Source organism: Tasmannia lanceolata, unplaced genomic scaffold (assembly GCF_043159265.1).
Source record: "Tasmannia lanceolata isolate RefF3 unplaced genomic scaffold, GAP_Taslan_0.1 ptg000003l, whole genome shotgun sequence".
Lineage (NCBI taxonomy): Eukaryota > Viridiplantae > Streptophyta > Magnoliopsida > Canellales > Winteraceae > Tasmannia > Tasmannia lanceolata.
In genome coordinates, this window is record NW_027518680.1 from 17,217,956 (window position 1) to 17,243,899 (window position 25,944).

A 25,944-nucleotide genomic window follows, 5' to 3' on the forward strand; every position below is an offset into this window, starting at 1 on the left:
GCAGGATCTAAAATATCTCCAAAAAAAAAAATCTCTCACGGAAGACACCTAATATAGAGAGAGGCTGTGGGCCATCTAATGTTTGAATTTGCACGTGACCCGCAGGTTGACCCAGCCCACCCGCGGGCCGCGCGGGTCACGTAAATTCTGACCTGCAAAAATGTGGGTCATTTCCTGACCCGACCCGTGTGACCCACACTCGCATCACCCGTGGGTTGACCCGGCCCGGCCCACCCGTTTGCCAGATCTACTAAACGACAACCTTGAAGGGTAAGATATGGAAATATCAGGGTGGGTAGGTAAGGTCAAGCTTATGAATATAAATTTGTGAACGGCTTAAGAGTAAAATCCTATGAGAGAGAATGAAGGAGAAAAATCGAGAGATAAAAAAAAATCCCTTTTCTCAGTTCCTATATTGTAGTAGATATATATATTCTCGGCCGAGATTTTCTCTTGGGCGAGATTTTTGGGTGAGCGACAGATACAGAGGGTAATATTCTCGTCAAGATTTTTTGGGTCCTTAAAATCTCGCTAATAAAGCACTACATATCGGAGACAGAGAGGGTTTTGGTTTTTTTTTCCGGTTTTCTTTCTCTTTTTTCGGATTTTTTCCGGTTTTTTTCGGCATTTGCAAAAATTAAAAAACCAAAAACTATATCGTAAGACGAAGGGGAGGCTGACACGTAAGGCATGAACACTAAAACGCCCCTCCCTCTTTATATATATATATATATATATATATATATATATATATATATATATATATATATATATATATATATATATATATATATGGGGCGCAGTATATGAGCCCAAGCTCAGATAGCTTATATGTGCTAGCCACGATAAATTCACCATCTCCAATGTTGTTTGACTCATCCAACCCATTCATTCCATAGAACCTGATATAGATAGGGTGTTCCTAACAAACCATCTCCATACAATCATCCTAACCGTTCGATCTGTTGAGGAATGGATCCATTTTCTAGATGTCCATTTTAAACCTCCACAAATCCACGTTTACCATGATCCTATGGAGATCATTTCTTAGGGACAGCCTATCTATGTTAGGTCCTATAGAATCAATATGTGACATAACCTAAACATCATAGGCACCACCCTATAGGTAGCTTATCTGAGCTAGAGACTCGATCTAAATTTATCACATAAAGAATTTGTCATAGCACTAAGTATGTAACCACGACACAAAAAATCATCATCTTTCCATTTTTGTTTGATGTCGGATTGAGCGGGTTCATGTTCTTTGGGACTAGTTTGGGTGTGCTCAAGACAGAGGCAACTTTAAGAGTTGAAAGCCAAAAGAGTAAGCGTTGTTGCCAACGCTTGGAGTTCAATTCATCAAACTTCTCGGGACGAGTGTAATCATCACCGGCCATGTTGAACTAATCCGGATAATCTATCTTAAGATTGCTGGAAATATTTGGGGTAAAAAGATTAGATCAACAATTCAAACAATATATCTCAAGTAGCAATGATGAAGAAAATGAAATTATAAGCGATGATTTTGAAGATAATCCGCAAAAAAGTAGGTTAAGAATGGAACCAAATAAGTGAGAAATTGAAAAGAGTTTAGCGGTAGACGCATGTTACGGATCAACGCTACACTTAAGATAGATTATCACCCCCACTATGAACAGTATGCAATCGGGTTCTCTTGCAACCTATCTCCAGGATACAACACAACTTCCTTTGTCTTTGACGTTGTGCACGCACCTGCTTGGACCTAGTGAACAACGGTTGATGCAGAGCAAATTGCCCAAAAGAAAAGATGTTGCAAAGCTTGTAGGCTTGAAATTTGCAAAATACTAGTGAAAAATAGCATTATGTTCAAAAGAAAAAAGATAACGAGTATGTCCAGTGAGATGAAAAGAGACTTTTGTGTATATATATAACCAAGTGAACATTGAGTTCTTCTCTTGTATACACTAGAATGGTGTATATACTACATTCTCAAACGTCTCTCGACTCTCATCAAAGCTGAAATGATTGGAAATTGAAATTAGGAAAAATTACCTGTGGGGTACATCAAAATACGTGAATTGCCAAGGGGGGGGGGCACACTTTTGAAAAGTTGTTAACGAGGGTTGATAACCCTATTTTGAGAGTTTGATAACCCCATTTAGAGGGTTGATAACCCCCTTTTACAGATTTGATAACCCCCATTTCGTCCCTCTCTAACAATTTTTCAAAAATGTGTCCCTAGTTGGCAATTGTCCTATTTTGATGCCCTCCATTGGCAATTTTTCCTTGAAATTAAAGTGCAAAACCTTCACACCATATAAATAATGAATAAAGGACTTAGAGTCAAGGTGTAAAAAGTATAAAATATTTAAATAGGCATAAAAGCTTATAAAGAAGTCAAGCATTTGAAATTTGATTCAAAATTTAAAGCCTCAAGGCATTAAAACATTAAAATATCCAACAGATCTTTCACTTTGGTGAGGTGCAACCACCGCAGGTAGGGGTGTAAACAGAAAATGTATTTGTGATCATTGAATTTACGCGAACGGTAGAGATCAATTAAAGGTGGGGCCTACTAAATGTTCCCCGTGTTAGGCCTGTCTCTTTCCTCGTCCCTTCGTCTCTGTTCTGTTGCAGTAAATAAAGAAAAAAAAAAAGGAAAAGTTGGGTCGTTTCGGTCAAAATCTCTATTATAACACCTCGTGTTAGCCAACGCGCTACCCCGTACAAATTTTCTTCATTTTAAGCACCATGTCTGCAACCCCAACTACATTATCTTTCTATCCGGCAAATCAATCCAAATAGAAGCCTGAACTCTGCTATCAAGAGTGATCCCGGATCACTTTCGTTGTCCCTTTGGCTCTATTCTGATAAGTGCTGTCATTTTAACACCGCGGGTCAGCCACCACGTTTCCCACCTTTCTGAGTCTCGCTGGAGAAAAACCGAATATCCTGGAACAAGTGACTCAGAGATCATCAAACATAGTGTTGCACATTCATTCAAGGTATGGATATATCAAATTGGCATCGGCGATCATTGGATTTGCCTGGCATTGTTTTAGCGGGGAATGAGAAGATGGAGACACCACTCCACGAGGCATCTTATGAGGGGCATGTCCAAGTGGGGTAACTGATTGTTTCACATGGTATAGAGCAAACTTAATAGTAAAAATCCACATGGAATGGCCAAACCCAAAAGAGGTGTCACATGCAAGGCTTCAAATTTCGACCGAAATCCGAAATTTCGGGTTTCGGTTGAGAGCGAAATCGAAAAGCATTATACAAGAAACCGTATTTTATTTTGATCGAAATTTCAACCGAAATTTCGCTTTTCCCGAAATTTCATCCGAAATTTCCATTTCGGTCGAAAATTTGTTCCCTATAAAATAGCCGTTGGAAAGATTTCGTCAGATTTTGCCGAAATTTCTGCGGTGAGGACCGAAACACATTCCAAAGCCGAAATTTAAAATATTGGTCGCATATGAGGGGAACTGTTAAAGTATAAAAGATTAAAGAGCACCGGAAAAAGGGCATCAACCATTAGAGCAACGTCCACTAAAAGACAAATGGAGGGAGCTTAAATCCCAATAAAGGCAATAAATACACATAGAAAAGGGTCAAATCTACGGTCATTTAAATCGTATTTTATTTTCCAATTGGAATCCCGTTTTCAAAGGGTTTCACGAGATTAAATAACACATTCTCCAATAGCTTAAGCTTTTGGAGTACCTAGTTGTCTAACAGTGGGGACTATTTTATGGAGAGGAGCTTTTACACCTAAGCTTGGTGTTAGGGCGACATGTTGCGGCCTCATAAGTGGAGGGGTCATGACGGCGTTTTACCGTGTATCATTGCTCTTAAGGAGAGCTGATCGTAGGTCTCATGGAGATGAAGCACAATCTCTGTATTCACACGTGTGGAGACAAAAGGTGGGAGGAAAATTCTTCGCCTTTATTTGGTCGTTATGGGGCGAGTACATATGAGGTGGCGGACAAGGTCGTTGGGATCGTCTGGCATGCCCTTGCCATTATCTTGAATGCTTCGTTTGGTTGCACAAAAGCTCAGTAGCGGTCGGAATTTAGTTTGGATTTGGCATGCCATTCCATGTTTGGTTGCCAAAATGCATTTGACTCTCCTTGATTCCCTTGGATGTCTCTCATATAATAATTGATTGTCTCTTTCTTGTCCCCTTCTTCCAAAATCAAAGAATTATGGTTGAATTTTTTAGGGAATGATACTCTATCTTTCTCTCTCTTTCCTCTCTCTCCTCTCTCTATATTGCTAATGACACCCCCTACTTTTTCTCCTACTCTTCGAGTATATGCCAAGCAACCAATTTTTCGAGGTAATTCTAGGCAAATCAAAGTACTTGTCTCCTCCCTTTGACTTCCTATTCCACCACTCTCCGAGCTACCCCAAGCAACCAAGCATAGTAGAAGGGATCCGATTTAGTGGAGAAATCACTCTGACCGAGAGGCAACTTGGGAGCTTGAGGAGGAGATGCAAAAAAGTGCCCCTAGCTTTTTCAAGCGCCAGGTATGTGAATTTCGAGGACGAAATTCTTTTTAGGGGGGTATGATGTAATACCCAGTCCCAAGTATTATATATATATATGAGGAAAATGATTATGAGCTTGAAGCTCATATAGCTTATATGAGCTTGAGGGCCCAAACACATGTGTGCCCACATTGTTAGGAAGATCCAAAGCATTCATTTGAAAAGCCCTTACATAGATAGGGTGTGTACAAAAAATCAGCTCCATAGGATCATCCTAACCCATCCAAAAGTGGACGGCAAAATGGACAGACATCGTTTGCCACAAATCTGCCCATTTTTGCCCTCCGCTTTTGGAAGGGTTAGGATGATCCAATGGAGCTAATTTTTGGTACACACCCTATCTATGATGGGGGCCTTGCAAATGAATGGTTTGGATGACCACAAAAAATGTGGGACCCATGTGTTTGGGCCCTCAAGCTCATATAAGCTATATGAGCTTCAAGCTCACAATCATTTTCCTCTCTCTCTCTCTCTCTCTCTCTCTCTCTATATATATATATATATATATATATATATATATATATATATATATATATATATATATATATATATATAGTTCTCCTTATGAAATTAAATTATGGCTATTTGTTTTCTAATGGGTGTTATTACCAAAAGTCAAGCTTAGGATTTACTGCTTGGGAATGAGTGTCCCTACCAAAACTCATGCCTCTAGAATAGGGTAATTTTTTTTTAAAGTGTTATGTTTTAGTTGGGTGTCACTATCAAAATTGTGCATCTCATGTTTTATTAAAAGTAGCCATGCTTTTAAACAAATGCCCTAAATAAAGCAAGGATAAGATTTTTGTGTGCTCATTAGGAATCATACCAACCTAATGCACTGAATTGAGTTGGCACCTTGCAAACCAAAAAGGAAAAGTAGGAGAGAATGACCAAAGTCGTTGGTGCCTTCTTTGAATTTTGGATGGCCATGATTTGTTGCCATAAGAATAGCCCAATTAATTTCTTAACTACGTATAGTACGGTGGGCAAGCAAGGCAATTTGGATTGGTGTGTTGGATTGGTCATGGGCAAGGAAGGCAAGTTACCTAACCCAATAAAACCATTTTGTCATATGCAAGCAAGGAAATTTTGCCAAATCAAATTTAATTGCTACATGGTCGATCAAGGCAGTTGCCTTTCTTACAAATCAAGCCTTATGGAAAAATGAGTCACTTTGCATATATGAAGAGGATTGACTTTGGACAAGAGAGCATTGTTGGTCTTTTCTCTCAATTGAAGATAATATCAGAGACAAGATTAGTTCTCTTTCAAGGCATCAATTTTTTCCCTCTTCCTTGAATGACAGCAGCCACCTTGTGTTGTGCCCAGAGGCGGAGGCACATATAGCATGACGGGGGCCATGCCCCCCCCACCCCACACACACACACACACACACACTTGAAAAATCCCTTTATATAGTACTGATTCCTTGGCTAAAAAATTAGTGGCTCAGCTATTTTAGTGGTCATGCCCCCCCCCCGCCCCCCAAGTGTAAATTCCTGGCTCCGCCCCTGGTTGTGCCCTCATCTACAGCATCACCTAAAGTTTAATGCTACTGGATTCTAATCCAATACAAGCAGCCACTATTGCTAGTTATTTCAGCCCCGTTCGCCATTCATTTGCATTGTTTAGCCTCCTCTCTTGCGGTTTTGAAATACCTTGGCAGTTTTGTGTCCTCTTTGGTGGGAAGTGCAAGAGGAAGCTTGTTGTCCTGGGACCCTCCATCTCATACTTGTAGTCGCCTTTGACGTGACTACAATTTGTTGTCGCCGTTCCTTCTCAACCGGGAGGGGAAAAAAAAAAGCCTACTATTGCTTGGTCTTTGCAACGAGAGGTGAGTAACCTTCCACCCTAACAGTCCTATAACTCTAGGTTTCATTTCATCCACCAACCTCTTTCTCATCTCTCTATGCTTTAGGAGGATCTTTTTGTTAATCTTGAGACTTAGCTTCAAAAAAAAAATGTAATTTGTCTTGAAAATTAACAAATCCCTAGCCATTGTTTAAAGGCGGCATTTTAATTTAAATGTCTTCTTTGGACAATACAAAATGATTTGTAAAAGCCCTCTCAATTTCCACTATAGCTGGTCATTAAGTTTTCATAAATGGGACCAAAAGTGAATTAATTTCACTCCATAAGGCATTCGGCTACCCTAGGCATGAATTGGACGGTTTAGATCATCATGTTATGCCTTGTGGCTATTCTCTAATAATAGAACCAACATTGGTTATGATGTCTCCAATAGAGCTATGGGTACTGAAATGTCCAGGAAGTTGAATTCCTTAGTCTGACCTTTGGCTTTGATCATAAATTATGGAGCTTAGTGGTTTCGGTGATCATATTTGAACCATATCCAAGGCCTAAATGATTTTTACTAGTTGATATCTTCTAGAATAAAATCCTTATTGGAAATTGATGCTACATAGGGTGTTCGACAGAATTCCTTAAAGAAGTTGATCCTCCCCTAAACTTGGGTATTAACTGAACTAGTGGTTACACCTGCATCAATCTTGACCTTGCAAAGTAATTCTTGGAGATTGCGCTTAAGGTAGGTGATCCTACCCTATGTCAGTGTATTACGTATATTTCATACTTAGATTTGTTGCAAGCTTTTATTACAGTCCATTATATGGAACTTGTTTTGGAAAGTTTTCTCACTGATATCTTTTAGCATGTCATACTAAATGGTTGAATTGTCATTATCCATGAAATCCTTTAGTCTTAACATGCTTTCTTATTTATACAAAAAAAGAGCTTTGTGACTAACATGATTTTGGAAGCTCAAATTCATGAAACACTATTGACAAGCATTCTATTTATAACATGGTTTCAATGGATTTGAATGGGGGAGCCCCCTATGGTTTGAAACGTCTACAAAATTTATGGCACGGTATTGCAGATATTAAATTCCTTCTATCTATATTTGTATACAGTCTTGGTATGGAATGGGTTCCACCAGTAAGGTTGATCTCTGGTGGGAATCTAGTGCCCAACCTGCCAGTGGATGCTGGACGTGATCACGTTGACCGGTCGAGTTTATCTACCCGTAAGGTTGATCTCGAGAGGCCAGTAGGGAGTCCTCTGGCTATTGATATTATTACATTGCGTGCTTTAGAACCTGTGAGTCTTACGAATGAGTGTTCGCCTTGGGGTACACTACTTGCCAATAAGGTTGGAAATTGGCCACATAAAAGATTGTTAAGTATTTGATTTCTAAGTGGAAAACAACAAAACCAAGTGTATGGAAATATATATTCATTGTCATTGATTTCAAAGCGGAAAACTGCATAGCCGAGTGGTTGGAACCGGTTTTAGTAAAAGAATGTATTTTTCTTATGTAGCTTATGTAGAAATGATTTTCTTGCTTCCTATCAATTTCTGCATTGGCTAAATTTCTATGGCATGTTACTTCTTTTTTCACACCAGCATTGTTTTCGTTTTCCTATTAGCTGGCTTGGATTTGGAAAACCGGCTGGGCTGTTAGCTCATTATGTGGTTTAACAATTTTCAGATACAGAGGAACAGCACTAGACTTCACTACAACAAAACTGTACTTTCCCTACCGACCCGTTATTATTCAGTAGGGAAAAGTTCAGTCTTTCCCTACGGATTTAAATTCTGTAGGGAATATAATAGTATCCCTACGGCTACTTATTTAGCGGTAGGTGTAGAACTTTTAACTACGGAATTTGTAGTATTCCGTAGGGAAATCTCGATATATACGCCTACGGTTTGTTTCCCTACTGAAATTAGTACTTTACCGTATGCAGAATTGGTCTTTTACCGACGGATAATCCAAGCATACCGTAGGGATTAATTTTATTTATATCCCTACTGATTTTCGCACTTGAGGCGCGCTCGGGAAGGCGGAAAACACAAATTCCGAACTCATTTTCCAGTAACGCCCCTGTTTATTTTTTAAAATGGCAAAATTACCCCCAAGAGGGTAAACACGCCCTAGCCTTGAAGTTATCGATTTTTTATCTTTCCCTCTCTCCCGTCACAACCCGTAACCCTAACCCACAAGTATCCTCTTCTGGTTTTGGCAAGGAAACCCTAATCCTAACCCATAAGTAGCTTCTTCTCATTTTGGCTTGGTTTTGTGGGAGAAGAAGGGAGAAGGAGAAGAGGAAGAAAAAGAGAGTTTGAAGTGTAAAATCAGCCATCCATTTCCACCCATCCTCTCTCCCTCATCTGTTTTCTTAGGGTTTATAAATAGACCCTCTTGATCACCACCCCCATCTTAGCTATCCATTTCCACCTCCATTCCTTCCATCCAAAAGAAGAAAGGTGTTCTCTAATTTTCTTAGGGTTTAGGGAAGAGCAAAACAGCAGAGGCACTTTTAGGGTTTGAAAGAAGAAGAAAAGAGGAAGGGATCTAATTTCCCTCTCATTAAAAAGGCAAAATTTGTGGTGCGAAATCATCTAGAAGAGAAGAAGGATTCGAGGGTTTCTGAAAGGTAACTTTCTTATTTCTATGCCTGACATTGCTGATTCGAATGAATACTTGCTGATTTTTTTTTAAGTAGTGGAAAACTTGCTTTATAGAATAAAAACTCACTTAAAACCCCCACAAGACACACTTATGTTAGAAAACATGGCACTCGTAATGGGTTACTCTTGACTGTGTTGAGGTTCAGCTTGATTATTTTGAGATTTTGAATATATTCAAGAACTGATGGTTGACTTGAAACTCTGATATTTTGATTTCTGTGTTCAACCTGGGACAATGAAAGGCTTGTATAGATTTTAAAAGGTGTTTCAACTGAGTAAATAAAGGGCTTACAGATTATAGAAGAAGGCATTGGAAAATATTTTTAAAATAAATAGAAAGGGCTTTTACTTTTTTAATATGGGTTTTCCGAAGTAATTTTGTAAATGGCAATGAAAATTGTTTTATTTGAGTTTTTATAAGGCCGTCAAGTCCTGTGTAGGCTGTACCGCCCTTGCTAACAGCAGCCCACACGAGTTATTAGCATCTTGTTTTTCTTCCACTTCTCATTATCTTCTAACTCGTGTCCTCTCAATTCTCTTCGTCTTACTTAGTAAGCTATATTTTTACCCTCAGAAAAATATGGCCAAACACCATATAATTTATCAAGAAAAATAAAATAATAAATCATCTTTTTGCTTAAAAGAAAGAAAAATGTAATATACCATTTGTCGCTTAAAAGAAATAAAAAATATATGATGGCGAATGAAAAATAGAGTGGGCAAAACACAGGCAGGGATATCCCAACCGTTCATTTGTCGGTCATTGCCGTAGATAAGGTCACAGATTTCCTACTCCCATCAAGCTATCCAATTATGTAACTCACGAGTATTGAGTAGTTCGAACTCTTAGGTTTAGTGTTCGTCTATCCCGAGTTCTGGATCTCCCTCTCATCTGTTCTGAGTTAGGGATGGCGTATTGGTCCCCCGCCAAACCCCAGCTTACACACCCAACAGAAAAGGAAAAAAAAAAGATATTCCCGTCATGCAGTAAAATTTAACAAGATTAGGACAACAAATAATATCATGAATTTAACGGAATATTTTTGCCTAAAATAAAATAGGAAGGTATCTGGACTATGTTTCATAATCTCGAAAAAAATTCGGGACTTTATTGTTTTATCAAGAAATTGCAAAACATTAAAAAAATAAGGAACATAGAAACATGTGATGTGCAGTTACCGAGTCTCCATTGATCTGTTTTGCTTTAAACAATGAGAAGACAGCTCAAGGGGGGAACATGAGAATTCTTGCCTTCAGGATGAGCTCAAGACAACTTATGAATATAGACATTAGAGGACTCCACTCAGAATGTGATAAAAGTTTCAAGAGGGTATGATCAAAATTCAATAGAAATCAGGTATCAATTAATACATACCAGTTTGTACTCTTAAGTGATAATTTAATTGCTTATAGACATCTTAGCTACTCCGCAATCAGATGTCTATGCTTCTGCAACGGCTTGAGTCTGTTTTATTCTCTTGTTATCTTTCACCTCATTCTGAACTGTATCACCTTCATCTTCTCTGACCTTTCTAACTTCGATCCGAGCAAAAATGGGCTTAGTTTCTTCCATGACCTGACCCGTTTTCAGCCCTCCCCATTTGGCATCATTCTACAAAATGAAGGGCATGAAATTGATCAGAAATCGAATTGGTGACCAACAGGGAGGATGAGCTACTTGAGAAAAAAAATATTAATAATAATTCATAAACCAATCTCATACTAGGCCAGCTTACAAAAGTAATCTGTAAAAGTTTCAATCAATTTTCTTAAAAAAGTTCATTTGAAGATCAATACAGAAAGGTCTTCAACTGAAAGGAGTTAAAATTAGATAAGTCATTCGCATTTTTTTATGAGTAAAAAAAAAAGGTCTCTAAAATGTTTCATTTATTATTTTATTGTGATTTAGTTTGATTTTTTTCCTGTGCTCGATTCAGTTAAACTCTAGAAAAATTGTAGCGGTGGGTCCCGGTGCTCGTGATAGAGGTGGAAATCTTATTCTTGTTGCTTTCAAAGAAGGAGACTCTGTTCTTTTGCCTGAATATTGAGGGACTGAAGCAAAGTTGGGCGAGTAAGTTCCTTTTTGTCTTCTTCTTCTTCATAAGGTCTTGAACAAATATTTGGTGTTGGACTTGGAGGATTATTCATAAAGCTTGCAATCTTTGACTAGTAGATTCCTCTCTATCTAATATTATTCATTTGCTAGTTACATCAATTGAATGGTTACTGCTACCTGTAGACAAGGCTTGCAATTTTCTAACTGATATAGGTTTTTTCTTATCAAAACTTTTTTTCTATTGCTCCTTGTGTTTGAAAACATTTGTTTCTCGACAAGTTGTCTCACAATCATCATAATTTTGATTTGCTCCGTGATGGCCGACTCTTTCGGTTTACTTCTTATGGCACTCATATATAGCAACCGTAGGCACATCCGTTGGCACTTCTAGGTTTCAAAAAGAGTGAAGAAATACCGTGATTCCTATATGAATCAGTTTCACCACATTGAGATCCTTTGTAAATACTCTCCATCCAAATTGCAAGCCAATCCAAATCCCAACAGTGAGGAACAGTCCTAGAACCACACTCAACTGCAAAATAGAACATACTTAGTATTTTCAGAAAATATAAGGACAAAAAATTTCTGATCAATTGCGAATAATTAACACAGAAAATAATTACCTAAATAATAAAACAGAGAGACAGAGATTGTGTAGAACTATTTCTGTTTGAAAAGCACTATACCTGCAGAACTCGTGATACGGTAGCCATTGCCTTTTCATAATCTTTTCTAGCGAAAGCACTAGCAAGTATTGCCTGCAAAGAACCTAAATGTGTTAAACTTGGATAGGAATGTTCCAATTTTATGCTAGCTAAATTGGGTTACTCCATAACAAGTTTTGACTTTGAAAGTTCGGGATCTCCTAAAATAACTGATTGAGAAACATCTCCTAAATTCCCTGACACAGAAAGATTCCAAGAATTCCTTGTAATCCTGTATCCATCTACGGATTGGCAGTTCTGTAATCCTCAATGTTGTCTCGTCAACTTCCTCAATGATCCCAGTGATGGTGTAAGATTCCTTTGTTGTCGATTTCTCAATTGTTCCCTGATTTGTGTCAAAACATTCTACTGTTTAACATTACTGAAGAAATTAGTCGAGGATAAGGGAGGGTGACCTTGAATCCTTTGTACCATGGATACATGGGCTGCACTGGCTCGCCATTTAACAACCTTTTCAAATTTGCAACAATATCTCATGGGTTGTAATTCGGAATGTAGGAGCTCCAACCAGTTCCAGATTGTAAAGGAGGCTATGTGGAAGACTTTAACGCTTTTTCAGGTCCCAAGGGTTTGAATTATCCTAAGGGGGTGCGAATTTATCATTTCCCAAGAAAAAAATGGAAATATAAATCAATAAAAAACCCCAATCTTTTTTCTCTTTTTCACTAACTTCATTGATAGCCCCACTCAAAGAAGGCTACTGATATTCGCACTGCCATGTTTTTATAATTGCATTAACTTATCTTGTCTTTTATTATTGGGTTTTGTTAATGAGAGGGCACTCTTTTAGGTGCTTTGGAAAAGAAATTTTGCAATCATTTTTCACGTTGTTTGACACTTTTACAAATGTTTTTTTGAATTTTCTATCAAAAAGATGTGTAAAATTTCTTTTCCAAAGCACCGTAGGGCAGTCTTAACAAAACCCTTTATTATTTTAACATCTGTCAAACTTAATTACAGTTCCCAAAGAATCTTTTTTTAATAGGTAAGCTGGGTTTCCAACCTCTAAACTCATGGTTGAGATACAAATCCTCAACCACTAGGCTACAAGTTTACCCCCTTGTTCCCATGTGGGTTCAATAGATTGTCCATCTTCATTCAAATAGTCGAGAAGCATATCATCATCTTTGGGGAACAAAAATCTTGAACAAAAATCTTAGAATAAATAGTCAAAGTTATTTATGTCTCAATTTATGATCATAGTTATTTAATTCATGAACAGATTTCAGGACCATTAGAAGGTATAGGAAATGGACAAGAGCTGGTTGAATAAACAAAGGTATAACACGAATCATAGGCCTAGTAAAATTTCCAAATCTCGTTCAATTTTAATCGGTATAATTTTAATAGTTAATGTAAGAGTTACTGGATTGTATAGAAACATCAACTGTAGTGGATCATACTGTGGACATTGGTGTCCTGCAAACTGCTAATTGCTAGTTTTTTTTTTGAATCATTAATTTTTATATATATTAATTTATATGTTTTATGTTTGTAGGTTAAATTGTTGAATGGAAAATGAAGATGGAGTTCGAGGAGAGGATGACCTTGATGTTATTTTGTAGTTGATGAATTTCAAACAATGTTTAATTTTGTCAAGTCTAGCTAGTTGAGGGAGCAATTTGAAGACATTTGTTATTTTGTAGTTTTGTATTTTGAACAATGTGGAAGATAATTTCAACGACATTGAAAATTGTGGTTTTAAAGATCATCAATTAAAGCAGTGAACTTTTTATAATTGTGTATAATGTTGTGGATGATTATATGCAATTTTGATGTAATCTATTGTGTGTGGAATATAAAAGTACAGGTACAACAGATCACAGGTGGAATTATATTGATGCACTTTAGAAAAAAGAATATCCCTACAGTTTTTATGACATTCTGTATGGATAAGCACATTTTCCCTACGGATTGTTGTGAAACTCCGTAGGGACAAGTCTATCCCTATCGAATTTAAAATAATAACAGTAGGGAAAAGTTTATTTCCAAAAGAGATTATTTGAAACTTCTGTAGGGAAAGTTGGCTTATCCCTACGGATTTCATATTAAATACAGTAGGCAAATGTAGATTTCCCTATGGAATAAATTGGCATATCCCTACGGAGTTTGTTTGGAATTCTGTAGGGATATATATTTTTTCCCTACGGGAAAATTGGATTAACCTTACTAAAAATTTGATTTTCCCTACCGAAAAATGGAATTTCCCTACAGAAAAAGTGTATTATCCCTACGGACAAATATGTAGGGAAAATAGGGCATTTCCCTACTGTGGTCATTAATGCCCGTAGGGACAAATCTATGTTAGTCCCTACGGAGTAATCCGTAGGCAACAGTTCTATAGCCCTACGGATTATGACATCCGTAGGCAAAAGTCTTTCCCTACCCCTGATAAGGCTACTGAAGCTGCGCACCAAGAATTCCGTAGGTAAAAGCCTTTCCCTACAGATTTGGGTAGTTGTCCCTACGGATTTTGCCGTAGGGAAATCCCTGTTTTGTTGTAGTGCTTGCTGAGATCAGGCACTTGGATTTGAGCTTAGGAGATTTCTTGCTTTCTTTCATTATTCCAGTTAGAGACTTTTGTTACTTTTAAGGTGATTGTCGTCGAATAAGGATTGTTTGGATTTAGACTTATGGACCTATATATGTATTTCATTTGAGCTTTAATTGAGACTAAAATTTCCACATTTATTAGCCGCTCTGAATGTTGGGAATAGTTGATTGTAAAGGAGCCTTGCATGCTTGTAGGGGCGACCCTATGGGCGTGTTGTGGCTGTCACGTGTGCCTTACGTCACCAACCTAGGCCTATCACTTTCGCTGTCCCTTCAGCTCTGTCTTGATGCAGTGCTTTCTAAAAAAAAAACAAGAAAAGTGGGGTCGTTTTGGTCAAAATTTCTTTATTGACACCGCGTTTTGGTACAAATTTTCTTTTTTTAACCACCATATCTACAATCCAAATTTTTTTTATCTTTCTATCCGGCAAATTATAGACTTGGGATCTCGGAAATGGATCGGAGGCCTTAGGAGGAAACTCTGACGGGCGGCATACCCCCTTTCGGAGTTCCTCACTAGGCCTCTCTTTCGTTGTCCCTTCGCCTCTGTTCTATTGCAGTGAAAATAGAAAAACAAGAAAAGTGGGGTGGTTTGTCAAAGTCTCTTTAGACTAAGTTTCTTCTTTTTAAACACAATCTTTGCAGCCCAATCCTTTTTTTTTTGTTATCTTTCTCTCCAGCAAATTTTAGACTTATGAACTCTCAAATGGATCGGAGGGTTTATGCGGCAACTCTGAGGGGCGACGTGCCGACCTTTCTGAGTCTCGTTCGAGAAAACCCGGATGTCCTCGAACAAGTGTCATCAAACACCGTGTTGCACATTGCATCGAGGTGTGGACATTTCGAACTGGTATCGGAGATCATTAGATTAACGCCCAATATGCTTTCGGCGGAGAATGAGAAGATGGAGACACCACTGCATGAGGCATCTTGGGAGGGGCATGTCCAAGTGGTGGTACTACTGTTAGAGACCGATCCTTGGATCGCATATAAACTAAACCGCAAGAACGAAAGCGCTCTCTTTGCAGCTTCAGCTCATGGGCACTTGGAAGTGGTGAAACATCTTTTGATCAAGTTCACAATGCTTCTTATGTCCGAAGAGGACGATGCGTCAACTTCTCTTCATGTGGCTGCTGCTGGAGGATATACAGGTAACATTACAACCTTGTTGGTTGTTTGTATATCATGGAATTTATTAAAGCTTCCCGAGTCAATCGCCCAAATGAACTGAGTCAACTCTCTTTTACTGTGACAGAGTACTTATCCAAGAAACTGGTATTTTTAAAGTTGGGATTGGATGAGAACTCAGCCACGGTAAATTGAATGTTCACTCGTGCAAGTAGGGGTGTAAACGAGCCGAGCCGAGCCGAGCCGAGCCGAGCTTGGCCAGGCTCGGCTCGGCTCATTAAGCTCAAAAGCTCGGGCTCGGGCTCGGCTCGGCCAGGCTCGCGAGCGGCTCATGAGCTTTACCGAGCTCGGGTTATATTAAGTTCACACCGCTCATCTTCCCTGGACAGCCCTATCTAGTGTAATTTGACTACTTTTTTTACACTGTGGGGGGTGGTCCAAGTAACAAATGGGGTTCCAAAAATGAAGTGACATATTTTGCCTCCCCCTTTCACTCCCTGGATAACCCTTTTAGTGTATATATTAATATAATATATATATATATATGAGAGAACATTTCCTACACACTTGTGTAGGTAAGTTACCTACACACTAGCTTAAAATACAGTGGGGGCCCACATTGTTTGGGTGATCCAAACCATTCATTTGAATGGTCCTCATAGAGATAGGGTGTCCACAAAAAATCAGATCCATAGGATCATCCCAACCCTACGATTTGTGGAGGTAAAATGGACGTGTATAAACCTTCACAAATTAGTCCATTTTTTGCCTCCATAGTTTGAATGGTTGGGATGATCCTATGGATCTGATTTTTTGTGGACACCCTATCTATGTGAGGACCATTCAAATGAATGGTTTGGATCACCCAAACAATGTGGGCCCCCACTGTATTTTAAGCTAGTGTGTAGGTAACTTACCTACACAAGTGTGTAGGAAATGTTTTCTCTCTCTCTCTCTCTCTCTCTCTCTCTATATATATATATATATATATATATATATATATATAGAGAGAGAGAGAGAGAGAGAACGTTTCCTGCACACTGGCGTAGGTAAGGTTCCAACGCACTACTTAACAGCCACCAGATCAAAGCTATCCTAGCCATTCATTCAAAAGAAAATGAAATGGGGGAGAAAACCTAAACGAAAACCCAGAGTGCGTCTCTCTCCCTCCCCTCACTGGTTTTCTCTGCAAAGAGCTCTCTCCCTCTCTGCAAACGGCTCTCTCCCTCTCGCGGTTTAGTTTCCCTCCCTCTGCAAACCACGGGATCTCTGCAAACCACCGGATCTCTCCTTCCTCTCCCTGGAACGCCTCTCGCCACCACAGGTATTTCATCTCTCACTCCCTCCCTCTCTCTCTCTCATATTTTCTCTCTCTCTCTCTCTCTCTCTCTCTCTCTCTCTCTCTTTCTCATTTTCTCTGCAAATGAAAAGGGTTTGGATGGACTTTCATTTTCTCTTTCCTTTTCTTCGATCGATTTCTGTCTCCATTGATGGACGTTCTGGAGAATTTGTGCGCTGAGAATTTGTGCGCGGAGATCGAATTTCGTTTTCTTTTTATTTCCGATTTGATTTTCTCATATTCTCATACATTTGTTATTTGATTCCATTTTCTGCCTTTTCTAGGGCTTATGATTTGCTCTCTCTCTCTCTCTCTCTCTCTCTCTCATTTTCTCTGCAAATGAAAAGGGTTTGGATGGGTTTCTTTTTTTCTTTTTTCAGAATGGGCTTTGCAGAGAGACCTACGGTATGGAGAGAAAAAAATTGATAAGAAAGGTTCTTAAAGGGGTTTTTAACAGGGAAGAGGATGAGTTGTTGATGAGATGAATGGGGTTTTTAAAAGGGTTTTCAGGGAGGATGAATGGGGTTTTCAGAATGGGCTCGAATTCCACTTCAGGCCTCTTGACCATGTCTACGCTGTCATCACAAGATCGTTGGGATTGGGCTGAAGGAAATTCCATTCTGAATTTTGGAGGGATTGGGCTGAAGGAAATTCGATTCTCAATATCCAAAACAAACAGGGCAAGGAGTTTAAGTATAGATTTTATTGGGTTTTGTGGTCTGGCATGTAATTGTGTTGTTTGTGTGTGTCTTGTTGATTGTGGACTGAAGCTATGAAATGTCATTGACAATTTCCACTTAACATATTTTGTTCAATCATTCAAAAGTCTTCTGCTTTATTTATTTTGTTGGGTCTTGTTTATTATGTGTTGCAGAAAATATTTTGTTCAATCATTCAAAAGTCTTTTGCTTTATTTATTTTGTTAACAGTTTTGTAGAATGCAAACTTTCTAGTTCTTTCTTCATTTCTTCTTTACTTTTCAGGGGTTTTACATTATCTCTCCATACATTGCCATTGCATTCATCTGTTGATTTAATTTATGAAATTCTAATCAGCTGTCTTATTCGTTTTAATAGTTAATTTTGTTTGATGTTTCTAGGTTCGATCTTTGGTTTACTCGTTGACTTGATGTTTTTTACGTAATGGATCCGTTAGGGCTATCTATTGTAGAGGTCGACGCAAATGGGTTAATTCCGCTTGATGATACGTTGTCGCAAGCCGATGGATTATATGTGGCTGAGGGTAATATATTAGAGTTGGTTGATGACGAAGAATGTCAAGAGGCTTCAGTTGAAGTTGGTAGTGGTGACGGATGTTGTGATGGTTTGGAGACGCCTATTAAGGAGGATTGTGGGAGCATAGGAGCTAACAAACCATTTGAAGGCCAGCTTTTTGATAACTGTGAAGATGCATACGAATTCTATAATCTTTATGCTTTGGCTACAGGTTTTGGAATCAGAAAATGGAGGACCAATAAGTCGATGAAGACAGGGGAACCTATACGGAAGAGTTATGTTTGTGATAAAGAGGGGAGGAAAAATGAGAATGAGAAGAGAGATATTGATAGGGAAGTGAAGCGACGTCGAATTGTAAGAGAGGGGTGTGAGGCAAAGATGGATATCAAGTTGACAAAAGATGGGAAATGGGAAGTGAGATGTTTTGTACAGGATCATTGTCATGATCTTACTTCTCCTAACAAAGCACGTTTGCATCATTCGCATACTACATTCCATAAGAAAGCATCATGTAAGAATTTGATGGACAAAATGCGTAGTGAAGGGTTTGGGCCTATTACCATTGCAAGGGCAATTAATATTGCATCCGGTGCTTCATGTTCTGATATCACAACAGATCAGGTGTCGTCTCATTTGAGAAAACAAAGAAGTAACAATATGGGGAAAGAAGCTGTCACAGTAGTAAATTGGTTCCAACAAAAACGAGCAGAAGATCCGGATTTTCAGTTTGCCGTGGAGGTAGATGTTGAGGGCAACTTGAGATCGATGTTTTGGGCGGATTCCAGAGCGAGAGAGGCATACCTAACCTTCAGTGATGTAATTGTATTTGATGTCACGTACAAAACAAACAGGTACAGGATGCCATTTGCACCATTTACCGGAGTGAACCACCACAGACAGTCTGCACTATTTGGGTGTGCCCTACTAGCAGATGAGAGGGAAGAGACATTCATTTGGTTGTTTAGGGTGTGGTTAAAATGCATGTTTGGCAAGGCTCCTAGTTGTATCATAACTGATATGGATGTGGCCATGCGAAATGCGATTAAGATTGATTTTCCAAATACTAGACATCGCTTTTGTAAGTGGCATATCGATAGGCATCTAGTTGAGCATGTTCCAGCCATGAGAGAGGAAGACAGTGACTTTGCAAAGGCCTACCATCATTGGTTTTATAGGAAATATAAAATAGACAGTGAGAGGGAATGGAGAACTTTAGTGGAGAAATATAAAATTGACGAAAGAAGTTGGTTAGGTAAGATGTGGGATTTACGATCGCACTGGGTTCCTGCTTATTTTAGAGACACATTCATTGCTGGAATGACCTCTAGTTCCCGTAGTGAAAGCATTAATGCTTTCTTCGATGGATTTGTTAATCAGAGTACCACTTTACAAGAATTCGTGGTACAATATGAAAAGGCCGTTGTGGATCGCAGGAAAAGGGAAGCTGAAGAAGATTGGAGGACGAAATCATCACGTGCTGTATTGAGGACAAAGAGCACATTGGAAGCAGATGCTGCAAAGTATTATACCAGGGTAATTTTTGACATGTTCCAACTTGAGTTTCTAGCCAGTATTGATTGTTGGGAGGACATAGAGAGTGAGAATGGGAACATGACGGAATACAAGGTAGGAATGCGAAATGAGGAGGAGTGGCGAAGGTACAAGGTTGTATATGATGCATCTGAAGGTGTTAATGCTACTTGTGAGTGTGCAATGTTTGAAACCCAAGGAATTTTATGCAAACACATACTTCGCGTAATGGATATGAGGCGTTTATGTACCTTTCCCGAGCGATATCTCTTAAATAGGTGGACAATTGGGGCAAGATATCGAGTGAATGTTTTGGAGTCTACAAGTAAAGGCGATAGTAACGAAGTAACTCCATTTGAGAAATGGTGTATTACATCAAAGGTTCAAAGAGTACTAGACGAACATCCGAGAAAAAAGAGTATTTCTAAGAAGATTGAAGAAGACTTAAATATATGGTTGGCGGAATGTGAACAGTCAAAGAAAGACAGAGAGATTGTCTTGGAAAGCAGTGGTAGCCAAGTACAGTCCAATCATCTGATTGAAACATCCGAGATATTTATTCACGACCCCAAAGTTGTGAGGACTAAGGGTCGACCAAAAAATGCTACAAGGTTTAAATCTTCATTAGAGGTGTCACAATCTCAACCCAAGCCAAGGACGTGTAAAAAATGTGGAGGAAAAGGGCATTATGCGAGCACGTGCAAAAACAGACCCAAGGGTGACGATGATGGAGAGAATTTGAGTGGGCATTGAGGTAATCAAGATCATTGTAATTTCATTACATTTTATATTTGTCATTATTCAATTTGTTTCTTCATGTAGCTTTCTTCATGCAATGTATTTGTCATTATGCATTCCATATAATTTTGATTCATCTGGAATGCTCACTTTAAACTCTCATGCAGTTCACCTGTACTGTACTAAGAAGCCATGCAAAATTACTCTCTTCAGTTGGTGAGTGCAACTCTATCATCAAAACTATTCTCTTTCTACGAGTACTCATTTCACTTCATTTCTCTTACAGTTGTTTTTTATTGACAGGCTTGGACATTGTTTTTACTCGTACTTGATCATGGGATGCATGGAGTTGAGGACTTCTCATGAAAGATTAGATGTAGAGTGGTTCAAGAAGATGTGTTATTTGTGTGTTTTTTGTATGGTTTTGAACATACATGGTTTGCAACAGATGGTTTTGAACTTATTTGTATCCCAGGAATTGGTTTGTTATTTGTATTGTGATTTTAGATACATAAAATTTTCTCCCTGTTACATGATATATTTTGTTTTTTTCAGTCCCACCTCAGGTTGTACAACTTAATATTGTTTGAATGCCAGGGAAACAACTGATGCTCCAGGTTGCAAACTGTAGGTGGCAGACTTCCAAATATGTATTTTCTGGTGAAACTACAGGCACAATATTGACTTTTCTGGGACTGATTCTCCTGGGAGCTTGCAAGTTGTTTATGGTCCATTGTTGCATCAGTAAAGAGTAGTAAAGTGTCATAAGAACTACCAAATCTGCATGTTTCATCAAATTCTGTCCTCTGTGAATTATTTTCATTGAGATTTGGGGGCATTTACGTGTATATTAGATAAACCTGTAATATAGAAAAATCCAACCTGTTTGTCACCCTTGATGATGTGTGCATTAAAAGTTTCATCACCCTTGTTTTGCCTGGGTCAACGGCATATTGAAATGATTAGAAGGGCTTTGAGTTGTCACCCATTCATCTCGCATAAGGTAATAACAACCACTAAAAAATGTTTAACATTGCCCCACATGCAGACTTGATTCGTTTGAGAGCAATACAGATTTAGACATTCACGTTGGGAACTCTGGACTTGAGTTTCCCTAAAACTTCCATTTACTATCAAATAAGTGGATCACCCTGTGTTTAATATTCTTGTAAGGCTATTCGGTTCTTAACAAGTGCACCACACCACAGGAAGTAAGCTTCATGGGAAACGTGTGTAAGCTTTTGTCCTGAAGCATACACTTACTACACCAGGCTTCTTATTCTTTGTGGCTATGAGGTTCTGGCTTGGAATTTAGAATGGTTTTCCTAAATATGACCACACTTCAATAATTAAGGGGGCCCTCACTTTGACATTTTGTTTGAGAAATTTGCGGGAAAGCTGGCCAACACTTGCCAAGTGGAGAGATTATATCACCTTACAAGTGTGCTACTTGTGACAAACATCATTCTAAAATACAAAACTTGAGGGAAAGCCGGCCAACACTTGAAGACAAAAACTTAAAAGACAAGATGGTTTCAGAAATTTTCAAATTGTGGTTGTAGATTACAAAAGAGACAATCCTACTTCCAGGTTCTAACCAAATTACCTACCAAATCATTTTCAAATTACATAGAAATGGAAATTGCACACTACTACCAATCTTGTATGTAGTCAATCCCACGTATTCATCTTCTACAATCCCACACATTCACTTTGACATATAAAAAAGGAAAAAGGAAAAACACACTGCAACTACAAGTACTTTATTCCAATCATTTCCATTCTCTTTTACTGCCAAGCGTTGGATGACGACCTTCAATTTGGAAACCTTTCCCTTCATCTGTTGCATTAACCCCTTCAACTCAGATACCTCATCCTTCAATTTGGAAACCTCTCCCTTCGTCTGTTGCATTAACCCCTCCAACTCAGATACCTCATCCTTCAACCTTCGCAGACGATTGAATTCCCTCTGGGGCCCAAATTCGCGACCGGATAAAACATCCTCCAACCATACAAAATAAGAGCACCTCCAAGTGATACCATCCTGCGTGTTTTATAAATGTTAGAAATTAGAAATTGCTACAAACAAAATTTCACTCAAACAATGTCTACTTACATTGAAGTGGCAAGAGTAGAAGACCCTCTCTTGGTTATCGTTGATATCCGTATCGGTTATCTTCAAAGTGGCTTTCTTCTTACAATGACATTTTAGTGTGGGTATTCTGAAAAAATTTGACCTTCCATCACTATTTGTAGAGGAAGCCATTATTTTCTTTTCTCAACCTGCATCAGAAAGTAACATCAAGAAACACATAGCATAATGAGAAATTACAATGATTATAAAAAGATGCCAAAAGTATTTTCAGTTACCCCCTGTGGTTTCAATTTGTATAAGGTAGGAACCCTCAGTTGACTGTTCGTCCACGGTTCAACTGAGGGGGCCTACATTAGGGGTTAAGTTGAATGTGTCAGAAGCCATAGGGGGTCTAAGTGTATTTTTCCCTAAAAAGAAAACATACTACAGCTACTGTTGTTTCTCGTAAACAACCATTAATAATTAACTGAAACCTCATCATGCTCACAACCTCATCATGCTCAGAACCTACAATACAGCCTAATTAAGGGGGGCCTCACTTTGACATTTTGTCATACAATCACCATGCCATTTAAGACTTTCCAAGAATGAGGTACAAATTGGTGAAAGCCCATCACAATACAAACTGGTTGAAGACTATACACTACAAAAAAAAATTCCACAGAAGTGATTGTTGATTCCCTATGGTGATTTATCAATTGTTTGAAATGGGAAATAAAAAATGGAACCTCCTGATAGCTTTTGTGTCAACATCAAAGCACTGCATTCAGTAATTACTGTGAAATTTTTAAGCAGATCAAATTTCAGCTCACCCCTTGCAGTTCCCTGGTTCAATGCATTTCCCAGTGAAAGAATTGTCTGCATGATTCTCTTCAATTTGGCAGATTTTCTGACCTGATGATCGCAAGACTTTCAATGGAATATGAGATGCCAATCTTTGACAAGACCATAGAATTAAAGCAAGGAAAAATAAGTAGGATAAAGACTTGCCTCTTCCGCTGCAGAATTTACAATGTTCAGACTCTTACTAAGGTCAGACACCTGAAATGAAGAGCAAGAGCAGAACAGACGAAATTTAGTAATAAGATTTTACAAGGAAAAATACCTATGAAACTGGGTTTATGGTTTCCACTAACCTGGGAAGAAAACTGAATCTTGAAAGAGAATACTCTAAGTTTAGATTCTGAAAAAAGAAAAAAAGAAACCCATCCAAACCCTTTTCATTTGCAGAGAAAATGAGAGAGAGAGAAAGAGAGAGAGAGAGAGAGAGAGAGAGAGAGAGAGAGAGAGAGAGAGAGAGAGAGAGCAAATCATAAGCCCTAGAAAAGGCAGAAAATGGAATCAAATAACAAATGTATGAGAATATGAGAAAATCAAATCGGAAATAAAAAGAAAACGAAATTCGATCTCCGCGCACAAATTCTCAGCGCACAAATTCTCCAGAACGTCCATCAATGGAGACAGAAATCGATCGAAGAAAAGGAAAGAGAAAACGAAAGTCCATCCAAACCCTTTTCATTTGCAGAGAAAATGAGAAAGAGAGAGAGAGAGAGAGAGAGAGAGAGAGAGAGAGAGAGAGAGAGAGAGAGAGAGAGAGAGAGGGAGGGAGTGAGAGATGAAATACCTGTGGTGGCGAGAGGCGTTCCAGGGAGAGGGAGGAGAGATCGGTGGTTTGCAGAGATCCCGTGGTTTGCAGAGGGAGGGAAACTAAACCGCGAGAGGGAGAGAGCCGTTTGCAGAGAGGGAGAGAGCTCTTTGCAGAGAAAACCAGTGAGGGGAGGGAGAGAGACGCACTCTGGGTTTTCGTTTAGGTTTTCTCCCCCATTTCATTTTCTTTTGAATGAACGGCTAGGATAGCTTTGATCTGGTGGCTGTTAAGTAGTGCGTTGGAACCTTACCTACGCCAGTGTGCAGGAAACGTTCTCTCATATATATATATATATATATATATATATATATATATATATATATATATTTAAATATATTAAATTCTTAACGAGCCGAGCCGAGCCTGGCCTAAATCGGGCTCGGCTCGTTAAGCTTAACGAGCCTGGCAAGCCGGCTCGGCTCGGCTCGTTAAGGATTCGAGCCGAGCTTTTTTCGAGCCGAGCTCGAGCGAGCTTCCGAGCCCGAGCCAAAATTGACACCCTTACGTGCAAGTCAATGATTTGATAAGATAAAGTAATCGGCATTTGTTACGCAATTTCACATGAGGTTATAGGTTTTTTGTCCGAGACACCCTCATCCCCTTTGGCATTACATGTGCCATAATTTTTATTTTTATTTTTATTTTTATTTTTTTGTGGAAAAATGATCTAAAGACTGCATGGAATTTCTAAAATTGTACATGAATGGTGGTTGAATTCTGATTACCTACTTTATGGTGCCGTACAGTCAAAAGAGAATTCTACCCTCAAATGCAAAGAGGCCATAGAAAAATGTGGAAAGTGATATTTACGCCCTTTTGATCACCAGGGACACTGGTAGGGCTGCAACTCGGGTCGGGTTTTGGAGAACCCAACCTTACCCAAGAAATATCTCGGGTCGGGTTTTTTCACATTGACGCAATTTTTTAAGGAAAATTCTTGTTTCGCAAGGCAACTCAACTCATAGAAGCAGAAATTACACTCACATTACACTTGAATCAAACAATGATGTAATTACACTCACATTACACTTGAATCAAACAATGCTGTAATCAAACAATGTTGTAATTACAATCAAACAATGCTGAATCAAACACTTGAATCAACTCAAATCATAGAAGCAGAAATTACACTCACATTACACTTGAATCAAACAATGATGTAATTACACTCACATTACACTTGAATCAAACAATGCTGTAATCAAACAATGTTGTAATTACAATCAAACAATGCTGGATCAAACACTTGAATCAACTCAACTCATAGAAGCAGAAATTACACTCACATACAATAACCGTGGGTGCGTGGGTTTTCACTTTTAACTTTTAACTAACAATAGAAAAAAATGTACATACTATAACTTATGTAACTCGGGTCGGGTCGGGTTGGGCCCCTTCAAACCCGGCTCGACCCGAGATTCATGCGGGCTTTTGAATGCTCAACCCGGCTCGACCTGAAACCCATGAAACCTGAACCCAACCCAGGCTATTTTCGGGTCGGGTCGATGCGGGTCGGGTAAAACCCGGCTCAAGTTGCAGCCCTACAAAAAAGGGTCTAATGTACTTGATGTCAGAAAAATCCAGGGGCTTTGATTGCAACGTACACCATCAATGGGCGTCCCTGGTGATAAAAAAGGGCGTATATATCATTTCTATTTTTTCTTACTTCTTCTAATCTTCAAAAGAGGTGGAAGAAAAGGGAAAATGACAAAAAAATATGGATTTTTTCCCTGAAATATCATGTTAGAAGGGGTGTTTTCTAAATGACCAAAGAAAGGTAAAGTTAACTACTTTTTCCACTGATGACAGAAATGCCCCTTAAAGTCATTTCAACCACTTTTCACTTTTGCTTTATATTTTATAC

The 25,944-nt window shown here is 38.7% G+C and overlaps 1 protein-coding gene across 1 annotated transcript in view; it reads left to right on the forward strand.

Annotated features, from left to right (window-relative positions):
• The first annotated feature begins 14,777 nt into the window (after window positions 1–14,777).
• LOC143866424 (uncharacterized) overlaps window positions 14,778–25,944 on the forward strand; it is a 42,815-nt gene continuing 31,648 nt past the window's right edge. The window contains exon 1 of the mRNA XM_077375962.1: window positions 14,778–15,518. Within this exon, the coding sequence (XP_077232077.1) occupies window positions 15,062–15,518 (457 nt within the window). The 5' untranslated portion in view covers window positions 14,778–15,061. The remainder of the gene's footprint in view (window positions 15,519–25,944) is intronic.